Source organism: Lissotriton helveticus, chromosome 10, assembly GCF_964261635.1.
Source record: "Lissotriton helveticus chromosome 10, aLisHel1.1, whole genome shotgun sequence".
Classification (NCBI taxonomy): domain Eukaryota; kingdom Metazoa; phylum Chordata; class Amphibia; order Caudata; family Salamandridae; genus Lissotriton; species Lissotriton helveticus.
The window spans coordinates 1,078,172,912-1,078,195,692 of NC_136071.1; the positions used below are offsets into that span (position 1 = coordinate 1,078,172,912).

General features: G+C 46.8%; 1 protein-coding gene across 13 annotated transcripts in view; it reads right to left on the reverse strand.

Moving 5' to 3' along the window:
• Positions 1–22,781, reverse strand: part of PHF14 (PHD finger protein 14) — a 1,314,486-nt gene that overhangs the window by 1,077,321 nt on the left and 214,384 nt on the right. For all 13 annotated transcript variants that reach the window (XM_078663794.1, XM_078663786.1, XM_078663795.1 and 10 more), the window contains exon 4: positions 3,280–3,424. In XM_078663794.1, the coding sequence (XP_078519920.1) occupies positions 3,280–3,424 (145 nt within the window). The remainder of the gene's footprint in view (positions 1–3,279; positions 3,425–22,781) is intronic.

A 22,781-nucleotide genomic window follows, 5' to 3' on the forward strand; every position in this document is an offset into this window, starting at 1 on the left:
CCGAGGCGAAGCAGGATACGGCGTCATCGTCGATGTCGATGATGATGTTGCAAGAGTGAGCAGCGCTCTCGGCGTCGAGAGGGCTCGGTGTCGAGGCGTCAGCAGCAGCTTCGCTGCTAGAGTCGATCGGGCCCGGCGGCCGGCGGCGAAGGTGTGGGACACGGGAGCTGCACTCACGATGTCGAGCTGGATTCGGCGGCGTCCGTCGGCATCGAGATTGCTGGATTCTTCAGAGGTGCTGGACTTTCAGGTTCCAGCAACAAGCACTTTTAGCAAATAAATGAAGTCCTTTGGCCCTGTGACTTCAACAGGAGGCTGGCACTCTTCCAGCCCTCGGAGATTTTCCTTGGCAAAGCTTGAGAGTACACACTCCGTTCCTCTCTCCTGGTTCCTTGGCAAACATAAAGAAGCAACTGCAGGATTCCCTTAACAAACAGCACACTGGCAGAAGGGTAGGCAAGTCCTTGGATCAGCAGGCTTCTTGTCCTTGGTTCAGGTTTCCTTGTCAGAAGTGATCTAAATTCTTAGTTCAGGGGTCCTTCTCTTATACCCCTTTTTGGCTTTGATCCCTTTGTCCATGCAGGGGAATTTCCCCCCATCCTGGGTTTGTTGTGGGTGTTGCCAGGCCGAGGCACCTGGCCTATTCACTGTGCAGGGCAGAGTCTTCAGCCGTCCAGCAGGAAGTGGAGCCAGCATTGTCACTGGCAGGGGCAGGGCCATCAGTCGCCCGGTAGGAGGTGGGGCCAGGATCGTCCCTGGCAGGCACAGAGCCATCAGTCGCCTGGCAGGAGGTGGAGCCAGCATTGCGTCAGGCAGGGCAGGCTATCAGGAGCTACTCTTCCCCTACTCTCAATGCAAATGCCCCATTCACCCCACACTGACTCATTCAGACCTCTGGAGACACCCAGCTCCTGTCACGCACACCAAACCAGCAGAGACCAGTAGACAGTCAGACAAGAAAATAGCCACTTTCTAAAAGTGCTATTTTCAAACACAGAGTCTAAAAACCATCCACCCAAACGGATGTGTTATTAAACCCTGAGTTCAGGGATACCAAACTCGACATTGCACCATGCTCCCCGAGCCCGCTAGGATTATACCATTAATAATCCTGGCAGCCCATCCCAACTGATGGAGAGCAGGTAACCTTACAATAGTGAAAAACGAATATGGCTGTAATTCACTATTAGGACATGCCAACCTTGTCAGGCTTGTCCTACCTTATGCTTACAATGCACCCTGCCCTTGGGCCTACCATTGGGGTGACTAACATGAAGTTAAGGGAAGGTTTAGGGACTGGCAAGTAGGTGTACTTGCGCAGTCCGTGTGACAGTACCAGACTGCACGTAGGTCTAGCAATGGCAGACGACCTTGAGACATATTTTACCAGGCCGCTTCTGTGGGTGACACAACACGTGCTGCAAGCCCACTAGCAGCATTTGTATTTACAAGCCCTGGCACTCCGGGTGCACTCTACTAGGGAAAGACAGTAAATCAAATAAGCCAAACATGGGATTCAATCAATACAGTAATTTCACATAGGGAGCACTTGCACTGTGGCACTGATCAGCAGTGGCACGGTGCCCAAAGCAATATACCAGCAAAAATATCGTAAACAGAGGAGGCAAACAGAAAAAATTGAGGAGAGACTCATGCCAATGATGCCAGGTCTAACAATGATATACTGCCTTTTTGCCTTTTCAGATGGCTTTTATTTATCGACCCTTAGGGGTAGGTGTTACATTCCCAGGTTAGGTCCATGTAGCAAGGCAGCCTATTCCTTACATTGTCCTAGAAAATAACATTTCAGCCGTGAATTTTTTCACACATTTGCATGCATGATAATATTAGATTGTTTTCTCTGAAACTAATTTGCTTACACATCCAGCTTCGCACAACATTATCACGATGCCTTGAACATCATGTACTAGGTCTCTACACGCACTAGGTGCAAAAGTCGTCATATCTTCATCCACAAGGCACCAGCGCTATCCACATAGCCATAACATCACTAATCTAGCGCGCACATCACGAAGGCTGCTTTTTATTATAAATAATAGGCATCTCGATAGTTTGGAAGAGGAGGCACTTCTGCTGACACTGAAGGTCCCTGTATGCTGACAAATTACCACGCACTGGTCTTACATTCCGTGAGGACTCACTAGGTATATGAGCCAGGGATACTGTAGTGTGTCCAAGAGCTGTCCAGCTTCATCACTGAGCCTGTAAGCATAAGCACACAACTCAAAATGGAGTGGGACTATGTATTCTGGAGGGATCTCAATAGAAACAATCTGAAGGACCCTCAACAGCCATTTCCTGAAGGGAAATTAATATGGAGGGTACCAGTGCGGGTAGGGAGGAATCCTGCCACCGGCACATGCCTTACCATCTGCAGTGACTCCAATGTGCCACCCAGTTAGTGTAGCTGTAGACCACCGCCATATGTGGGAATCTGTAGTTGGGCAATACCAGCCTGTGCAACCCGTACGCCATTTATGCTAAGTCAGTAACCTGTGCATCTCATGAAAGATGGACTAAGGCAATTTGATCAGGAGCACTGCAAAGTAATAAAAGTAGCTGGGGTAAAAGAAATATTTTTGATAATGTGATCCGTCCAACTACTAATAAGGGGAGCGTAAACCAGAAATGTATGGATTCCCGCAAAGAGGATAACACTGGTCAGAAATTACCCTATAGGGTGTCAGACATCGTATGATATATCTGAACTCCCAGGTAGCAAAATGTGACCGCCTCTCAGTAGAAAAACTGGCCCACCTCATCTAGTGAATTATGCTAATACTTGATCCGGTTTAGTACACCAATATCGAGTCTAGTTGAGCCCAAATACATTTCACATACTTGCAAGAAACAAACCGCCCAAAAGTCGAGATAGAACCTGTGAACCTGTGGCTAAAAGGATCGAATTTGTTGCAAAAAAACTGAAGGAGCTCAAAACCAGGAATATATGGATGAGTCAGACTTGCTCCAAATGAATCTGAAAGCCTTACTTAAAAGGTAGTCAAAGTCACTCTGCAACAACTTACTTTCTACCAAACCTTTTTTTAAATTAAGAAATGTTGGACGGTCTTATAAAGCAAAAACAAAAAGGAGGAGTCATTCTACTAGCTAGATACAAAGTTTGAAATAAAGTACACATTAGGCGAAACAGATAAAATATAACTATATCTGCTTAACACAGAAGATGGACCACATTAAAAAAAGCATCAACATTCTTTTGTATACTGCAGAACATTTTAAAACTGTATGTTATGTTACCTTCATGAACAGTAATTCCACAATTGTCACACTGGATTATTTCATCTGCGTCCTCGCTGTTATCCCCAAGACACACACAGCAGGTGAGAATATGGTCCATTTTCTGGGAGTTCCATTTTCCAGTTTTTTCGAGGATCAATGAGTCCTATGAGTAAAATAAAATGCTTATATGTTTATAGCAACATATGTAAAACTATTCCTTCTCTCTTTGACCAAACTGGACATAAGTTGACTTTACCAACGTACATGAAGCACTCATTTATCTCATGTGGAAAAAACATATATTGTTTAAAATAAAAGACAAATATAGCGCAAACAGGGAATCTACGTGAAATAATATAATCTCTCAACGTAATTAATTTATTTGAGCTAAACATAGAACTTACCATAATAAGAGAAGAACACATAAAACTTGTCTCACTGCTTATTGTGAAATCCAACAACCATAAAATAGTTTTTCATCCACAGCAGATCCTGAACAGTTAGGCTTTTGGCCTGGTACAAACCAGAGGAATGGAGGAGAAGCAAGGCAAATGCAGTTTTCGACTAAGCAACCGTAGCGTGATAAACCATAAGAACATCATTGTTAAGAAAGTGCTGTCAAAACTATTCGATCTGGCTTTGGCAACATGTAATTTTTTTGTGTATATGCAATATAAATTTAAAGATTTAAAAGAAATTAAAAATGACATATCCATTTGTTCAGTGAAATGATTCTTGCCAATTTTAGTATTTCCGCAAAGGATGGAGTAGTTTCTTACCTGTAACTCCAGTTCTGTAGTCAGAGTATTTCTGTTATAGTCATAATCTGTGAATAGTCCCGCCCATGTACGGGAACCCCGGAGCAATCAAAATAGTCTCTTAAATCGTCTTCTTCTGCAGTCCTGCATAGACACTTAAGAGAAAATAAAAGACAAATAATGCAGCCTGACATTAACAAGGCTACATTGGCCAGCACTTCATCCTGAAGTGAAATGGATAGCCAAATAATATCATTAAATTGTAAACATTTTACAGAGTTTCACCACACATATAGAAACTCCCCTTCACAAAAATCCTTTGCATGATAGAAAGCAGGGTTGGACAGACAAGCCTCATAGGCTGCCATTATGTGTCTGGAAAGGGGATAGCGTGCCTTTAAGGAACCCTCCAGACACCCTGGGTATCCCATGATGCACAGCCAAAGGCAAGTTACTTTAAGTTCTTTTTGAAGGTCTCTTAAAGTCAGGCCTGTAGCTTCGAGGAAAAAAACGTGTACTTCCACCGAGGAGGAGGGTGGGTCGCTGATGACTATAACAGAGATACCCCTACTACAGAAGTGGAGTTATAGGTAAGAAACTACTCCTTCTGTAGTAGGGGATCTCTGTGTATATTCATAATCTGTGAATAGAATGGCAAGCCCATCCCAAAACCAAATCCAGCGGTGTAAGAAAACTCAAGAAAAAATCCTTACTGAGCAAATACATTACTCAGCGAAGCCTGCCCAACTTGCGCATCTGTCCTGGCATCCGAATCCAGGCAGTAATGCATCGCAAATGTGTGGACAGACTTCCACATAGCCGCCCTACAGATGTCTGCAAAGGGAACGTTACGTAGCAAAGCCATAGTAGCAGCTTTGCCTCTAGTTGAATGAGCCTTAGGCTTACCCCCTAGAGTCTTGGTAGCCTTCTGGTAGCATAGTTGTATACAGGACACAATCCACCTAGATATGGACTGTTTGGAGGTGGCAGGGCCAGTCCTGACTGAACCGTAATTCACAAACAACTGATCTGACCTACGAATGTCCTTGGTCTTATTTAAGTAAAATTTCATCACCCGTCTCACATCCAATGAATGAAGGGACCTCTATGCCGGAGAGGAGGGATGTTGAAAATACATCGGTAATGTGATCGTCTAGTTGACATGGAAATCAGATATCACCTTAGGGAGAAATTTAGGGGGAGTCCTCATGACAACCTTGGAAGCATGAAATACTGTATAAGGCTCTTGACAACACAAAGCCTGAATCTCATTCACCCTGTGCGCTGATGTTATAGCCACAAGGAAAGCCGCCTTCCAGGACAAATGCTGTAGAGAAGCCTTATGAATAGGTTCAAAAGGCTCCTTCATCAACCTGGACAGCACCACATTCAGCTCCCATGACGGCGAAGGACGCCTAATGGAGGGAAACACCTTCTTCAAACCCTCCAAAAAATCTTTAATTACAGGTATCTGGAAAAAGGATGTTTGTGAAGGGCATTTCCTATACGCAGTTAATGTTGCGAGGTGAACCTTAATAGAATGGAAATTAAGGCCAGAGTGAGCTAAATGCAAGAGGTATGGAAGGATGAGCTCTTCCTTGTAGGAGGTCGGGTCAACGTTCTTGGATGTGCACCAAATGCAGAACCTCTTCCACTTGTAGGCATGAGAAGTCCTGGTGGATGGCTTTTAGCCTCCTTAGGTATTTCCATACAGTTGTCAGGCAAATTCAAGTGTCCATATTGTACTATCTCAGGAGGCATGCCGGCAAACTCAACAATGAGAGGTTGGGGTGCACCATCTGCCCCCCGAAATTCGTTAGAAGGTCCGGCCGACATGGAAGCCGCAGATGGGGTTGGAGAGACCGGTGGAGCAGGTCCGTGAACCCCTACTGTCGAGGACACTCCAGAGCAATGAGGATCATTCGCGCTCTGGATTGAGACAGCTTGAGGAGCACTGCCGGAATCAGGGGAATGGGTGGAAAAGTGTACAGAAAGCTGTTCGACCAGCTGATCCATAGCGCATTCCCCAGAGTCCCCAGTTGATAAAACCTGGAGGCGAAGTCTCGGCATTTGCGGTTTTCGGCAGTGGCGAACAGATCTACGTCTGGAGTGCCCCATCTTTCGAAGATTTTTCCTAGCACCTCGTCGTTTAGAACCCACTCGTGATTCTCCTGAACGAGCCTGCTGAGTGCGTCCGCCTGAGCATTGTGCACACCTGGTAGATGGGTAGCCCTTATCGTCAGTCCTCTGGCTAACATCCAGTACCAGATCGCCTGCGCTTCCTGAAACAATGTGCGCGATCTCAAGCCTCCCTGCTTGTTGAGGTAATACATCGTGGTCGTACAAGCAGGGAGTTCATCTGGAACAACGGATGAAAGGCTTAAGTGGCAAGTGAACAGCTCTGAGTTCCAGAAAATTGATATGGTACGTGGACTCCGCCTGGGACCACGTTCCTTGGATTTGCAGATGGTCTGACTGCGCTCCCCAGCCCTGAAGAAAAGCATCCGTCACAATAGTCTGTATTGGAATGTCCTTGTGGAATAGAACCCCCTTGAGGAGATTATCTGCTGAACACCACCACTTCAGTGACTGCTGAGCGTGCTGGGACAGTGTGATCTTGTCCTCCCAGCTCCCTCGTTTCTGGTCCCACTGATCCTCCAACCATTTCTGCAGCAGTCTCATGTGGAGGCCTGCATGTGGTGTAAAGAAGATGCAAGAAGCCATCGACCCCAGGAGAGACGACACTGACCTCACTGTTGTTGATGAACGGACATGAGAGTCTGAGCCTTCTGAAGGATCGATAAGCGTAGCTCCTCCGAAGGACACACGCTTGCTCTGAGAGTATCGAAGGAGGCTCCCAAGTATTGCAGACACTGAACAGGAGCCGGAACAGACTTGGACATGTTGATGTGTAGACCCAGTTGGCTCAACAGAACAGCCGTCCTGTTGAAATGCAATTGTACTTCCTGGAAAGTGGAGGCTTTGATCAGCGAGTGGTCTAGGTACGGGTAGACAAACACCTTGTTCTTTCTCAGGTGCGCCGCCACCACTGCCATGCATTTTGAAAAAGCCTTGGGTGCAGACTTTAGACCAAACGGAAGTACGGTGTACTGATAGTGGTTGGTGCAGACTAGGAAGCGTAGGAACTTCCGATGTTTCTGTGCAATGGGTACATGGAAGTACGCATCCTGCAGATCTATTGCGCAAACCAAGTCTCCTCGATGCAGCTGAGGATAAATCTGGTGCAAGGACAACATGCATTTCCTTGTCGCAAATCCAGAATGGGCCTGAACTCGTTCTTGTCCTTTTTGCGCACCAGAAAGAACCTGGAGTATAGACCCTTTCCCCTTTGCGACAGAGTGGCGTCTTCTATCGCCTTTTTTCTTAATAGGGTATCGGCCTCCGCTTGGAGCTCGCTCAGCTGGTACTTCGAACGAACCAGTGCAATAGCTGGAGGAGGGCTGACAAAACGAAGACTGTATCCATTGCAAACAATATTCAGCACCCACTTGTCACGAGTAATTTTTCTCCACTCTGCCAGGTAATTCTAAATGCTTCCCCCCACCGGAGTGGATAACAGACGAGGGGGAAGTAATCCCTCAGGGCTTCGACCCAGCCGGCCCTTATTCCCCAATGAGGCCTGCTGACCGCCCCAGCCCCTCTGACGCTTCTGGAAGGGCTGCCTCTGATGTTGTTGTTGTTGTTGCTGCTGCTGTTGGCCAGCTTGGCGGCCCTGCCCTTGCTGGAATCGTTGAGAGGAGTAGCATCTCTGGAAGGGGCGGAGAGACTTTCGCTGGTCCTTTGGTTTCTCCAAACCGACCGCCTTCAGCGTCTCAACTTCTGCCTTCATGCGGGCCATCTCCTCATCCACACGAGTCCCGAAGAGGGTAGTGCCCGAAAAGGGCAAGTTTGCAATACTCTGCAGCGCCTCCGGCTTAAGAGGGGTAAGGCGCAATCAGGAGTGGCGTCTCAAATTTACTCCATGGCAGTAATCGTGAGCAGCCAGGAGAGAGGCATCCGCAGTCGCGCTGATGACTTGGTTGGAAACCATCATGACCTCATTCAAGATTTCCTGAAAATCTTCCCTCCTGTCCCTCGGGAGGAGCTCAATGAATTGCTGCAGGGACTCTCACAAGGAGCGGTCATACCGACCCAGCAGTGCTGTCGAACTTGCAGCTTTCATAGAAGTGGCTGCCTTGCTGCAGACCTTTCTCCCTGCCGAATCCATGTGATGGCTCTCCTTGTCCAGAGGGACCGTTGATGAAGGAGCAGTAGAGTGTTGCTTCTTTGCCGCTGTAACAATAACCGAATCCGAGGCAGGATCAGTTCTCAGGAACGCCGGATCCAAATCCGGGGGCCTATACTTCTTCTGAAGCTGGGATGGGGCAGACTTAACCGAGGCCGGTGTCAGGAACAGCTCCATCGCCTGTTCCTCCAACCCTGGCACCAAAGGCAGCAAAGGGTGAGACAGGTGCTTAAGCTGTAGCTTTTCAAAAATGACAGAGGTGGAAGGGGTGAGCACCGTCAGTGCTATCCACAACTTCGCAGCTCCCCTCAACAGCACATCCTGAAACGTCACAATGTCATCCACTGGCGACACTCTCGTTGGAGGAGAGTCAGACAAAGTAGGCGAAAACCTCCTGTCACTGGAAGAGTCTGTGTATCTGGTATGCCTGGACCGCGACCTCTCCCTACGACGACTACGTCATGACCTGTTGGAAGATCTACGTTCACTGCGAGAGCGATGCCTCTCCCTTGATGTTGATTCGACCCAGAGCTCTGGGTCGACAGGGAAGCGTCGAAGCCCTCGACGTCGACCAGAACCCGTGCCGTTTCCGGGCCTGTTCTTGACTGGAGAGTCCCCCAGAGGCCGATGCACGGGCAGAGGATGAAGATAGAGTCCCTCCATGCCCAGAGCTCCAATCTGTTTTCTGATGTCTCCTCTGCTCCAGGCCTTGGACACGGATTGTCACGCAGGGTCCTCCTGGAGAAAGAATGGCAAATCTCACAGGAGTCAGGTACATGAGTAGCACACTCTGTGGGGGTCTGACTTGGCCTTCTTCCTACCACACTCAGGGCACTTGTCGAATAAAGCTGGCATTTCGACAAGATAGAGGTGGTAAAACTGGTCAAAAAAGACAGCAACTGTAAGAGGAAGACACCAGACATCGAGTGAAAAACAATTCTCACTGAAAAATATCCAGAAATTGAAGATATACCCAAAAAGGTAGAGCTCAATGCTCCAGAGTCCAGTTAGCAGGAGCCGGAAAAAAGAATTGAAAGTAACTTGCCTTTGGCTGTGCATCATGGGATACATAGGGTCTCTGGAGGGTTCTATAAAGGCACTGTATCCCTTTTCCAGAAACATAATGGCAGCATATGAGACTTGTCTGTCCAATCCTTCCTCTCTTTCATGCAAAGGATTTTTGTGAAGGGGAGTTTCTATATGTGTGGTGAAACTCTGTAAAATGTGTAAAATATAATGATATTATTTGGCTATCCTTTTCACTTCAGGATGAAGTGCTGGCCAATGTAGGCTTGTTAATGTCAGGCTGCATTATTTGTCTTTTATTTTCTCTTAAGTGTCTATGCAGGACTGCAGAAGAAGACGACTTAAGAGACTATTTTGATTGCTCCAGGGTCCCCGCACATGGGCGGGACTATTCACAGATTATGACTATACACAGAGATCCCCTACTACAGAACAGGGCACTCCGAAAAGCTCGAAGTTGCTCAATGTTTTAAGTCTATTGGGCCTGATGTAGCTAGTTAACTGCCCACAACCTTAGAGCGGGACACACTCTAGACATACTTTTTACCTCCACAATTGGAATTGAATTCTATCTATTGGTATTTTAACATTGCGGATATTAAAAAGGGCCATACCACCTCCCCATGTCACTCGCCAAAACTGGAAACTAGAGACATCTATAGATTTTAATAATACATTTGCCGGACATTTTTAAAAAGTAAAGAATTCCAAGGCAATAATAGATTTTGAAGACAAAGGGAATTAATTAAAAACACTGGGAACAAACTCTAGACCACATAGTACCCACTGTAACGAAAAATATAAAAATGTAGTATTCTGGTTTGTTGGTCTGCCCACGCCAGCCTTGAAAAAAGAAAACGAAAACTGAAAAAACTGGAAAAAGTGTGACGGAAAACGTAAAATTCTCAAGATAATCTTGAGTACTCATATACATGTAATTAAACCTTGGAAGCAGCACAATGGTGCCGTGGGCACGCCAAAGGCATGTCTGTCTGCACCGGTCCGCGGCCAGCCGGGGCAAGGGACCAGTTGCTATGCTCAAAAGTCACCTACACTTCTAATGAACTTAGAGACTCTGTAAAACTCCAACTTGACCTCTCCATCTCACTCCACCTTTCTAACCTAGGGTTACTAATAAGAACAGCCCAATTATTGAACCAATTAAACCTCTTACCCTCCCCACCAGGATCAGTATCAGGATTGTTAAAAAAACTTGATCTGGTTAGAAGTGTTATCTCAACACCAGATCTATGGTCAAACACAAATTAGAAATATATCAACTATTGAACTCTGATAAGCCGGAATTTATTTCTATCAGAAACATGGCTAACAGATGAATCCTCCCCAGCTGGTCTTTTAATTTCACTTAATTTTTCACTTGGCATTATTTCTCGTACTCACCTCTTGCTCCTGACCCGCACTGCTTCCCGGTCCACCACGGGTTTTACCCGCTTGTTGTGGAGGGAGAATCCGGCAACTTCCTCTTCCCCCCCATTTCCGGGCAGGTGACCGGTGGCAGAGGAGCCTTAGTCGATACTTAAGCCCGACTCCCCACCCGAAGGAGACCGCTGTAGGGCGCCCCGCACTGCTATATGTGGGTCCCCTTCAAGCCGCGGGGATTCTCGGGTCAGACGCGGGCAACTCTGTGCTCCGGGCCTCAGTTGCTGGCCCCCGGCGTCTGGCCCCGGGAAGGGGGTGTCACCGTGGCCGTCTCGCTATCTCCTCTTCCCACCTACTGTCTCAGGAGCCTCTACGCTAGGCCAGCTTAGGGAGTCGTGGTCCGTAGGCAGGCCAGGTGCCGCAAACGCGGTTGCTAGGAGGGACCAGTGTGTCAGCAGTCAGCCCCGCAGGGGGCGCGGGCCTTTCCCCGTCCGCCGAACTGCGGCCCGGTGCCCAGCCGCCAGGGGAGCGCCCCACACCTCCTCACCTCCGGTCTCCACCGTCTTCGCCCGGGCCGCTCTACCACATTTTCAAAGCAAGAGCACCCCCCGGCAGTTTCGGGCCCCCAGCGGGAGGTTGTGGTCCGGAGTGGGCGCTCGGCTCTTCCCAGGTTGCGCCGGCAGCTCTGGTACAGCTCCGCAGCTCCAGGTCACGCGACACCCGCGGCTTCAGTGTCGCCGCTCCCGCGGCCGGCCCGACTTCAGGCCTCGTTGCTAGAGGAGGCGGGCTGCCGTCTCGAACGCCCGAAATGAAGGTTCCGCCGGGAGCAGGAGCACACGGGGACTTGTTGCAGCAATAGGAGCACTTGTTGTAAAGTGATCATATGAAAATTATCTGAGTGTTTATAGTGATTGAGGGGCCTGAGGTCGAGAATTGGTCTTTATGTCCCGTCCTTTTTGGGTATTAGAAAATACAGCGAGTAAACCCCTGTTCCTTGATGTTGTAAAGGAACTATTTCTATTGCGTCCTTTTCTTCAAAAATATTTTTATTGAGGTATACAATAATACACGTGTTGACAATCATAGCCAGAACCAAAGGTCGACAGGACAATTATGAAAGGCAACTATAGAAAGCATTCAGGAACAACAAATAACTGTGGGTCTAAAAAGTGAGCTCAAAACATGTTACGTGTTGCTGGCTATGTGTCTGCCACTACTGACACGATAGAAGACAGACTGGACAGTTAACCACTGTGAAAAATGTCCATCAGTTACGCGATTTTGGGCACCCAGTACATCATTTGGTCTACTCCACAGTAGTTTCACCACCACTCTATCTCCATAGATGTATATTGGGGATACAGAGTGATGGGTGGATGTCTGGTAGATTGGATTTATTCGTAACTGTGAGCAGTGCACAAAAAATGAGTGTGGTAAAAATTATAAGTGTAAGATTGGATGGTGCATACAATTATCACTTTATTCTGGAGTCATGCACCTCCAAAGTTAAAAACAATAGTGCAAAGAAGTCAGGTGGTTCAAGCAAATACCTTCTGACTGGGCTATCTGGTCGACATGTTTCTGCGGTTACTGGTCAATCATTATACCATCCGCTTCCTCAGGACCCATAAACTTAATTGCTACTGCTAAACTAGTGAATGTGAAAAACAGGACATTTGTGAACGAAAAAAGTGTCACCTGTACACTTCCATTTTTCTCCTGTGAGTGTCCGTTTGTGCCAAAGCCAGCGAATCCACATGTAATGAAAACACAAACAATCATAGCACTTACGTTAGTTCATGCTATACAAACATTATTATACAAATTATTCTAATACTACATCTGGGTCAAATGACCCTAGTATGTAAAACCTTGTCAGCGTAATCAAAGTCTCACCTTAATTTCTAAGGGAAAAGGCCTCACCTCACCTGGCAAACAGCTCAGGAAAATGAAGCACCGCTCTAGAGTGCAGAGAAATATATACAAAAGTCAGTGTAAAAAGACAGTGCCCGGCAGGTACAGAGTCACCACCTAATTGATGCCAAACAGCACCCAGTAGGGGTCAGTTGTCTTATCATTGTTCGTAAATATGGCATATTTTCCGGCATATTTATAAGCATATTTTTCAGCATATTTTTAAGCATTAAACTGCCATAAGGTGTCTATCGTTATTACCTATAGGGGCAACCCCATAGAGGTTAATAGTCTTAACAGTGATCTTAAAACTGGCATATGTACAAGCCTTAGGCATTCAAGAAAACGCCATGAAGTGTCAATCATTAACACCACCTTGTGCTAATATACCAGAAGATAGTGATATGGCCAAAAGTACCAAGCGTCTTCATGCATTGATGGTCTCTATTCATTGACCCAGACAGATACATAAATCTGTTTTCACCGGATTAGTCGCGCTGTGTCAACAGAGCGCAGTCAAACCAATTCCACAAGCAGGGTCTAGCACGCACTTCATAGCGAGTAAAGAGTTAAAAAGTTACAGTGTTAAGTAAAGCCCCTCCTACCGCCTCACCTCTCCGTCGGTACTTCAGACAGCCAGCCGGGCTGTTTGGGGAGGTGACGCGGGGAGCAACGTGCACTTCCTTAATGATTTCTGAGCCAGCGCGATAGGGCGGCTCAAAGAACTACAATTGTTGCAAGTACTGCCGGGAAATGTGGTCCCGCTTGCGCTCGGCAAGCGTCCTCTGGCGCGTGTCAGATCAGAACTACATAAGACTCTGGGAAATGTAGTGTTGCACGCATCACACGGTCGTGTTTAGTTTATACTCCCGTTATTCATGGACCTGTCAATTGCAGCGCGGTGACCAAAAATGTCAGAACACTCGCGGTGACTAGATATCTACTCTTGAAGTGTTAAGTATTAAAACACTTTCATCCAGCCATAGGGCTCCTACTCAAGGATGCTGTGAACCGGTATGAACTCTAATAAGTGAATAGTGGGTTTGTTGATGGTGCAGACATCGCCAGTTTCTGAGCATATTTACAAGGCAGACATCTACCCGGCTGCATGGCCTGGATAGCTGTTGTGGAAATGAGTGGTCCAATATCTCATTAGATAAGACTACCCTCAGGATAATAGCCGGGGGCCACTCGCATAAGCCTCTCAAATGTACATGCAGGCATCGAATACTGAGGGCATTGAAAAATGATCCTACAGTGTCATCCACGGGATGTCTTCGTTTAACCCGCCTTGTCACAGTTGAGCTTGTACACCCATTTTTGCTCGATTTTGAACAGGTACCTTGAAATGTCCGTGATATGAGTTGGAATATTTGGTTGTTCTAACACAGTCCACTCAAACTCCGTTGGTCCGTGCCCAACTTGGATAAAGTGATTCGTCAGTCTTGTTGCTTGCTTTCTGCACCTTATTGTGCTCTTGTGTTCTGAGATTCTTGTTCTGATCTTCCGGGTGGTCATCCCGACATACCTAAGTGCGCACGGGCAGGTGATGAGATAGATCAGATTGCTGCTGTTGCAATTGGTGAACCTCTTTTGTTCCCATGGACGATTCGTTCCTATATCAACAGAGGTGGTCTTTTTGGTCTGTGGACATGCTGCACAGTTGCCACACGGATGGTGCCCCGTCACGGGTGGCATGTTCCATATCGTCCCCACGTGATGGACTTCCTTAGGAGGAGGTCTGGTGTGAACCAGCTTGTCTCTCAGACTCGTAGCTCTTTTAAAAGCAAATAGTGGTTGTGGTAGGGAGTCTGCACCGGTGTTCAAAATTCTCCAGTGTTTACGGACTATGCGCTGTATGGCGTTGGATCTAGTGCTGAACGTGTTCACGAATGTGAGCCTGTCATTCTTGATCTTTGGAACAGGTGGTTCCAGTAATGCTTCCCGGTTGTTGTTCGCTGCTCTCTTCATTGAGCGCCTAATCAATTTCTTCGGGTAACTTCGTTCAGCAAGTTTTGATGCCAAGTCATCAGAGTGCTTGATCGAGTCTTCTTTGATGGTACAGTTCCGCTGCACTCGCAAAAACTGTCCATACGGGAGATTATCGCGTAGCGATTTGGGATGACAGCTGGTATATTGCAGCAAAGAATTGCGAGCCATAGGCTTTCTGTATAGCTCAGATTTCAGACCCTGTGGTGTAGCCGTAATCAACAGGTCTAAGTAGGCCAATGAGTGTTGGCTGTTCTCCATTTGATCGAGTCTTCTTTGATGGTACAGTTCCGCTGCACTCGCAAAAACTGTCCATACGGGAGATTATCGCGTAGCGATTTGGGATGACAGCTGGTATATTGCAGCAAAGAATTGCGAGCCATAGGCTTTCTGTATAGCTCAGATTTCAGACCCTGTGGTGTAGCCGTAATCAACAGGTCTAAGTAGGCCAATGAGTGTTGGCTGTTCTCCAATGTGAACCGTAGATATGTATTCTGCTCATTGAGCCAACTGTGGAAATCATGGAGAGAGCATTCATCACCACGCCAAATCACCAGTATATCATTGATATACCTCTTCCATGAGCATATCGATCCCAGAAAAGGATTCTCATTGGTTAGCACACAGTCCTGTTCAAACTTGTGCATGTACAGATTCGCCAGGGACGGGGCAAAAACACTGCCCATGCTTGTCCCAGACGTCTGCAGGTAGAACTGGCCCTCGAATTCAAAAAAGTTCTCCTTCATGGCTATCGTAGCCAGATTCATCACTAGTGGGATAGGTGTTATTGACTCCCACGATAGTTCACCCAGCAGAGATTCAATGGCCTCTAATGTTTCGTTCTGGGGGATGGAGGTATAAAGTGACTCCACGTCGAAGGATACCAGGTGATCTGTCAGGATATTAAAATCCAGCTCTGGTAGCAATCTGAGTAGGTCCTTGGTGTCCTGCAGATAAGTAGGCATCAATTTCACCATTGGCCTCAGAAAGAAATCAACAAATGTAGACAAGGGTTCTAATAATGACCCAATCCCCGAGATAATAGGTCTACCCGGTGGTGGTCTCCTGGCCTTATGGATCTTCGGCAGGACATAGAAATATGGAGTGACAGGATGTTGAATGGTCAGAAAGGCTGCTTCTTTGGTCGTAATCCATCCTTCTGCCAATGCCTCTTCCACAATATGCCCAATGAGTGTTTTCAGTCTTGGCGTGGGGTCTGTCGTTAAACGCTGGTAGGAGCGTGTGTCTCCCAACTGTTGTAAACACTCCTCTCTGTAGGTGGATGTATCCAGAAGGACTATCGCACCCCCCTTGTCGGCTGACTTGATAGTAATGGAGCGATCATTAGCCAGATCTTTAAGGGCTTCTTGTTCCGGTTTTGAAATATTCATAAAAGGGTTGTGAGATTGTTTGAACAGTTCTTGAATGTCATGCTGTACGGCTTCTTCGAAGGTGACTACCTTAGCGGGAACCGTAGCTGTGTGGGGACTGAAAGTAGATGGTTTCTTAAGTCCTGTATTCTCGAGGAGAGTATCCGCTGATTCTGCTTTTGAGAAAAAGAAGTGTAATCTCACTTTGCGGAAGAATTTCGACATCTCAATCGGTGTCGAAAAAGGGTTCGCCTGTGTTGGTGCTCACAAACCCTAGACCTCGGTTCAGTACCTTCTCTTCCATCGGTGTTAGATTGCGTGAACTTAGATTCACTACGAGGCTGGCCCCGTGCTCTGGCCCGCTTGATCCTGCGGGATCTGTTTGCCGCTCCGGAGTCCCATCGCCTGTGGGGGGACGTTCCATTGTACTTGTCCTTGTCCTTGTCCTTGTGCTGTCCGGCGTCGTCCACGCGACCTCCCTCGGCCAAACCCTAAAAAAGGCATGTTAGGACCTGGATAATATGGTCGGGGTCCGAAAGGTCCCATTTGTTGGGGTATCTGGGGTGGCCCTTGCATCCAGGGATTGGGTGGCCACCAAGGGTTGAATTGGCCTTGATTGTAGTTCTGTCCTCCTCTCTGTTTCCACTGCCCTCTTCCTCTAGGTTTCGTCATTTGATTACCTTGATTAGAGGAGTCAGAGTCACTTGAGTTCTCAGATGAGGATGTCCCATATGTCGAGCCACCAGTTCTTCCATTACGATTGAATGGCGTCTGCACATAATTTGCGCTAGTGTAAGGATAGATTTTCTCCTTAGAGAACTTTTCCAAGTCCTTCTTACATTTCTCTAGTTTAGAGAAAAGAATGTTGTCTTTGAAATCCTTGTTAGTCTTGTTGTTTTCATCCTGTTGTTTAGTAAACAGTTTGCCTGTTATGGTAGTTTTAATTTGGCTTTCTAACAATTGGATCTCAATCATAATTTTATCCGCAGCTTTTTTTGCAGTCTTTATTATCAGGACCAGCCAGTCTCTGGTGCATTTCCATGCAATGAGGTACCAATCTCTAAGGAAGTCAGGATCGTCTAGAAAAAGTCTCGGTGAATTGACAACGATCAGCCCTGTTGGTGCACCGTTCCCTCTAAGATACTCCGCCATGGTAATTCCATGAATGCATGTTCGAGAGTGGCTTTTTTTCAGATACAAGATCTTAGGCCAACCATCCTGGCTACTATCCTGAGGTTTGGATAAATTATCCAGCATGCTGGGGTTGTCATCCAATATAGATTGGATTTCGGCTTCGTCGAATGCTAGACCCAAAATGGAGGCCATCGTCGTCAAGACAAAGTACTGCCAACTGGGGCGGTAAAGACAAAGGGTGCTCTGCCTGTGGTAGACACTGAATAGTCAACACCGACTTTATGGCCACAACCCCACTTAGGAGGTGGGCGGTAATATTTATTTTAATCACTCTAAAGGCTGTCGAAATTCTTCCGCAAAGTGAGATTACACTTCTTTTTCTCAAAAGCAGAATCAGCGGATACTCTCCTCGAGAATACAGGACTTAAGAAACCATCTACTTTCAGTCCCCACACAGCTACGGTTCCCGCTAAGGTAGTCACCTTCGAAGAGGCCGTACAGCATGACATTCAAGAACTGTTCAAACAATCTCACAACCCTTTTATGAATATTTCAAAACCGGAACAAGAAGCCCTTAAAGATCTGGCTAATGATCGCTCCATTACTATCAAGTCAGCCGACAAGGGGGGTGCGATAGTCCTTCTGGATACATCCACCTACAGAGAGGAGTGTTTACAACAGTTGGGAGACACACGCTCCTACCAGCGTTTAACGACAGACCCCACGCCAAGACTGAAAACACTCATTGGGCATATTGTGGAAGAGGCATTGGCAGAAGGATGGATTACGACCAAAGAAGCAGCCTTTCTGACCATTCAACATCCTGTCACTCCATATTTCTATGTCCTGCCGAAGATCCATAAGGCCAGGAGACCACCACCGGGTAGACCTATTATCTCGGGGATTGGGTCATTATTAGAACCCTTGTCTACATTTGTTGATTTCTTTCTGAGGCCAATGGTGAAATTGATGCCTACTTATCTGCAGGACACCAAGGACCTACTCAGATTGCTACCAGAGCTGGATTTTAATATCCTGACAGATCACCTGGTATCCTTCGACGTGGAGTCACTTTATACCTCCATCCCCCAGAACGAAACATTAGAGGCCATTGAATCTCTGCTGGGTGAACTATCGTAGGAGTCAATAACACCTATCCCACTAGTGATGAATCTGGCTACGATAGCCATGAAGGAGAACTTTTTTGAATTCGAGGGCCAGTTCTACCTGCAGACGTCTGGGACAAGCATGGGCAGTGTTTTTGCCCCGTCCCTGGCGAATCTGTACATGCACAAGTTTGAACAGGACTGTGTGCTAACCAATGAGAATCCTTTTCTGGGATCGATATGCTCATGGAAGAGGTATATCGATGATATACTGGTGATTTGGCGTGGTGATGAATGCTCTCTCCATGATTTCCACAGTTGGCTCAATGAGCAGAATACATATCTACGGTTCACATTGGAGAACAGCCAACACTCATTGGCCTTCTTAGACCTGTTGATTACGGCTACACCACAGGGTCTGAAATCTGAGCTATACAGAAAGCCTATGGCTCGCAATTCTTTGCTGCAATATACCAGCTGTCATCCCAAATCGCTACGCGATAATCTCCCGTATGGACAGTTTTTGCGAGTGCAGCGGAACTGTACCATCAAAGAAGACTCGATCAAGCACTCTGATGACTTGGCATCAAAACTTGCTGAACGAAGTTACCCGAAGAAATTGATTAGGCGCTCAATGAAGAGAGCAGCGAACAACAACCGGGAAGCATTACTGGAACCACCTGTTCCAAAGATCAAGAATGACAGGCTCACATTCGTGAACACGTTCAGCACTAGATCCAACGCCATACAGCGCATAGTCCGTAAACACTGGAGAATTTTGAACACCGGTGCAGACTCCCTACCACAACCACTATTTGCTTTTAAAAGAGCTACGAGTCTGAGAGACAAGCTGGTTCACACCAGACCTCCTCCTAAGGAAGTCCATCACGTGGGGACGATATGGAACATGCCACCCGTGACGGGGCACCATCCGTGTGGCAACTGTGCAGCATGTCCACAGACCAAAAAGACCACCTCTGTTGATATAGGAACGAATCGTCCATGGGAACAAAAGAGGTTCACCAATTGCAACAGCAGCAATCTGATCCATCTCATCACCTGCCCGTGCGCACTTAGGTATGTCGGGATGACCACCCGGAAGATCAGAACAAGAATCTCAGAACAAAAGAGCACAATAAGGTGCAGAAAGCAAGCAACAAGACTGACGAATCACTTTATCCAAGTTGGGCACGGACCAACGGAGTTTGAGTGGACTGTGTTAGAACAACCAAATATTCCAACTCATATCACGGACATTTCAAGGTACCTGTTCAAAATCGAGCAAAAATGGGTGTACAAGCTCAACTGTGACAAGGGCGGGTTAAACGAAGACATCCCGTGGATGACACTGTAGGATCATTTTTCAATGCCCTCAGTATTCGATGCCTGCATGTACATTTGAGAGGCTTACGCGAGTGGCCCCCGGCTATTATCCTGAGGGTAGTCTTATCTAATGAGATATTGGACCATTCATTTCCACAACAGCTATCCAGGCCATGCAGCCGGGTAGATGTCTGCCTTGTAAATATGCTCAGAAACTGGCGATGTCTGCACCATCAACAAACCCACTATTCACTTATTAGAGTTCATACCGGTTCACAGCATCCTTGAGTAGGAGCCCTATGGCTGTATGAAAGTGTTTTAACACTTAACACTTCAACAAACCCACTATTCACTTATTAGAGTTCATACCGGTTCACAGCATCCTTGAGTAGGAGCCCTATGGCTGGATGAAAGTGTTTTAATACTTAACACTTCAAGAGTAGAAATCTAGTCACCGCGGGTGTTCTGACATTTTTGGTCACCGCGCTGCAATTGACAGGTCCATGAATAACGGGAGTATAAACTAAACGCGACCGTGTGACGCGTGCAACACTACATTTCCCAGAGTCTTATGTAGTTCTGATCTGACACGCGCCAGAGGACGCTTGCCGAGCGCAAGCGGGACCACATTTCCCGGCAGTACTTGCAACAATTGTAGTTCTTTGAGCCGCCCTATCGCGCTGGCTCAGAAATCATTAAGGAAGTGCACGTTGCTCCCCGCGTCACCTCCCCAAACAGCCCGGCTGGCTGTCTGAAGTACCGACGGAGAGGTGAGGCGGCAGGAGGGGCTTTACTTAACACTGTAACTTTTTAACTCTTTACTCGCTATGAAGTGCGTGCTAGACCCTGCTTGTGGAATTGGTTTGACTGCGCTCTGTTGACACAGCGCGACTAATCCGGTGAAAACAGATTTATGTATCTGTCTGGGTCAATGAATAGAGACCATCAATGCATGAAGACGCTTGGTACTTTTGGCCATATCACTATCTTCTGGTATATTAGCACAAGGTGGTGTTAATGATTGACACTTCATGGCGTTTTCTTGAATGCCTAAGGCTTGTACATATGCCAGTTTTAAGATCACTGTTAAGACTATTAACCTCTATGGGGTTGCCCCTATAGGTAATAACGATAGACACCTTATGGCAGTTTAATGCTTAAAAATATGCTGAAAAATATGCTTATAAATATGCCGGAAAATATGCCATATTTACGAACAATGATAAGACAACTGACCCCTACTGGGTGCTGTTTGGCATCCTTTAGGTGGTGACTCTGTACCTGCCGGGCACTGTCTTTTTACACTGACTTTTGTATATATTTCTCTGCACTCTAGAGCGGTGCTTCATTTTCCTGAGCTGTTTGCCAGGTGAGGTGAGGCCTTTTCCCTTAGAAATTAAGGTGAGACTTTGATTACGCTGACAAGGTTTTACATACTAGGGTCATTTGACCCAGATGTAGTATTAGAATAATTTGTATAATAATGTTTGTATAGCATGAACTAACGTAAGTGCTATGATTGTTTGTGTTTTCATTACATGTGGATTCGCTGGCTTTGGCACAAACGGACACTCACAGGAGAAAAATGGAAGTGTACAGGTGACACTTTTTTCGTTCACAAATGTCCTGTTTTTCACATTCACTAGTTTAGCAGTAGCAATTAAGTTTATGGGTCCTGAGGAAGCGGATGGTATAATGATTGACCAGTAACCGCAGAAACATGTCGACCAGATAGCCCAGTCAGAAGGTATTTGCTTGAACCACCTGACTTCTTTGCACTATTGTTTTTAACTTTGGAGGTGCATGACTCCAGAATAAAGTGATAATTGTATGCACCATCCAATCTTACACTTATAATTTTTACCACACTCATTTTTTGTGCACTGCTCACAGTTACGAATAAATCCAATCTACCAGACATCCACCCATCACTCTGTATCCCCAATATACATCTATGGAGATAGAGTGGTGGTGAAACTACTGTGGAGTAGACCAAATGATGTACTGGGTGCCCAAAATCGCGTAACTGATGGACATTTTTCACAGTGGTTAACTGTCCAGTCTGTCTTCTATCGTGTCAGTAGTGGCAGACACATAGCCAGCAACACGCAACATGTTTTGAGCTCACTTTTTAGACCCACAGTTATTTGTTGTTCCTGAATACTTGTGTGGGGGGTATAACTGTGCTCTGGTCTTTAAATACTTCCCTTGAACCCTAGAAAAATTGTTTGTTGTTTGTAACTATAGAAAGCAACCACAAGACATTGGAAAGGGAGGGCTCGCCGTTGCAGGTCGTCAGACATTGAAGGATCTCGGCTGCTAAAACAGCGGGGGAGCCCCACCATATAGTGCACGGTTTCAGATACTAGCGGAACATCGTCCTAGTTCGAGCATTAGTTGGAATAAATCCACCCAGAGACTGCTATACGATGCCTGGCAGACTGGCGTTGACTGTGTTGCCTCAACAGGAGGCAAACCTTGCACTTTAAGAGGTAAACAAATCCCCATCCCTGACCTCCCACCCACCCCCCTCCCTTCATGGTGGCGGCAGCGGCTAAAACAAATGACATCCAATAAGGAAAAAGAGGAAATAGATCGAAAATAAGATGGATTAGAGTAGCGTTGTTGTGCACCACTCATATTTGGAAAAGATGCAGAGCTCTAACGGTGGGGGGACAAACCTGCAGACGGGAGTCCCTGGGAAAGGAAAGCTACTAGCGGACCCCATCTGAATTCAAAGTTTTTGAAGTCATCTCTGAAGATGTCCGCCATCCGCTCCAGGCTAAGGAGTTGCCAGAGGCGGGCATGTCAGAGGGAGATAGCCGGGGCCTCTTTCCTCTTCCAAGCTGCCGCCAGGGTGACCTTGGCTGCTCCGATGCAGAGCTACATAATCATTTTGTCCGCCCGGGTCTGGTGCAGTAGAGAAGGGTCGCACAGCCCCAGCAAAAACCCCGCCATGTCAGTAGGAATAGGGTATCCTAGTATCTCCTTTATGTGCGCCAAGATTTCCTCCCAATACAGTCTAATAGAGGGGCAGTCCCACCATATATGTCGAAAATCACCCAGTTGGCCACACCCCCTCCAGCATCTATCCAAGGTGTTGGGGAAGATTCGCCAGAGTTTGGAAGGGTGGAGATACCAGTCCATCATAGCTTTGAGGTGGGACTCTCTAAGTGCAACAGAGTGATTGTAGCGGTTGGTATCCACCCACAGGTGAGTCCACTCTTCTTCGGAAATGGGGCGTTACAGGAGGTCTTCCCACATTCCCATATAT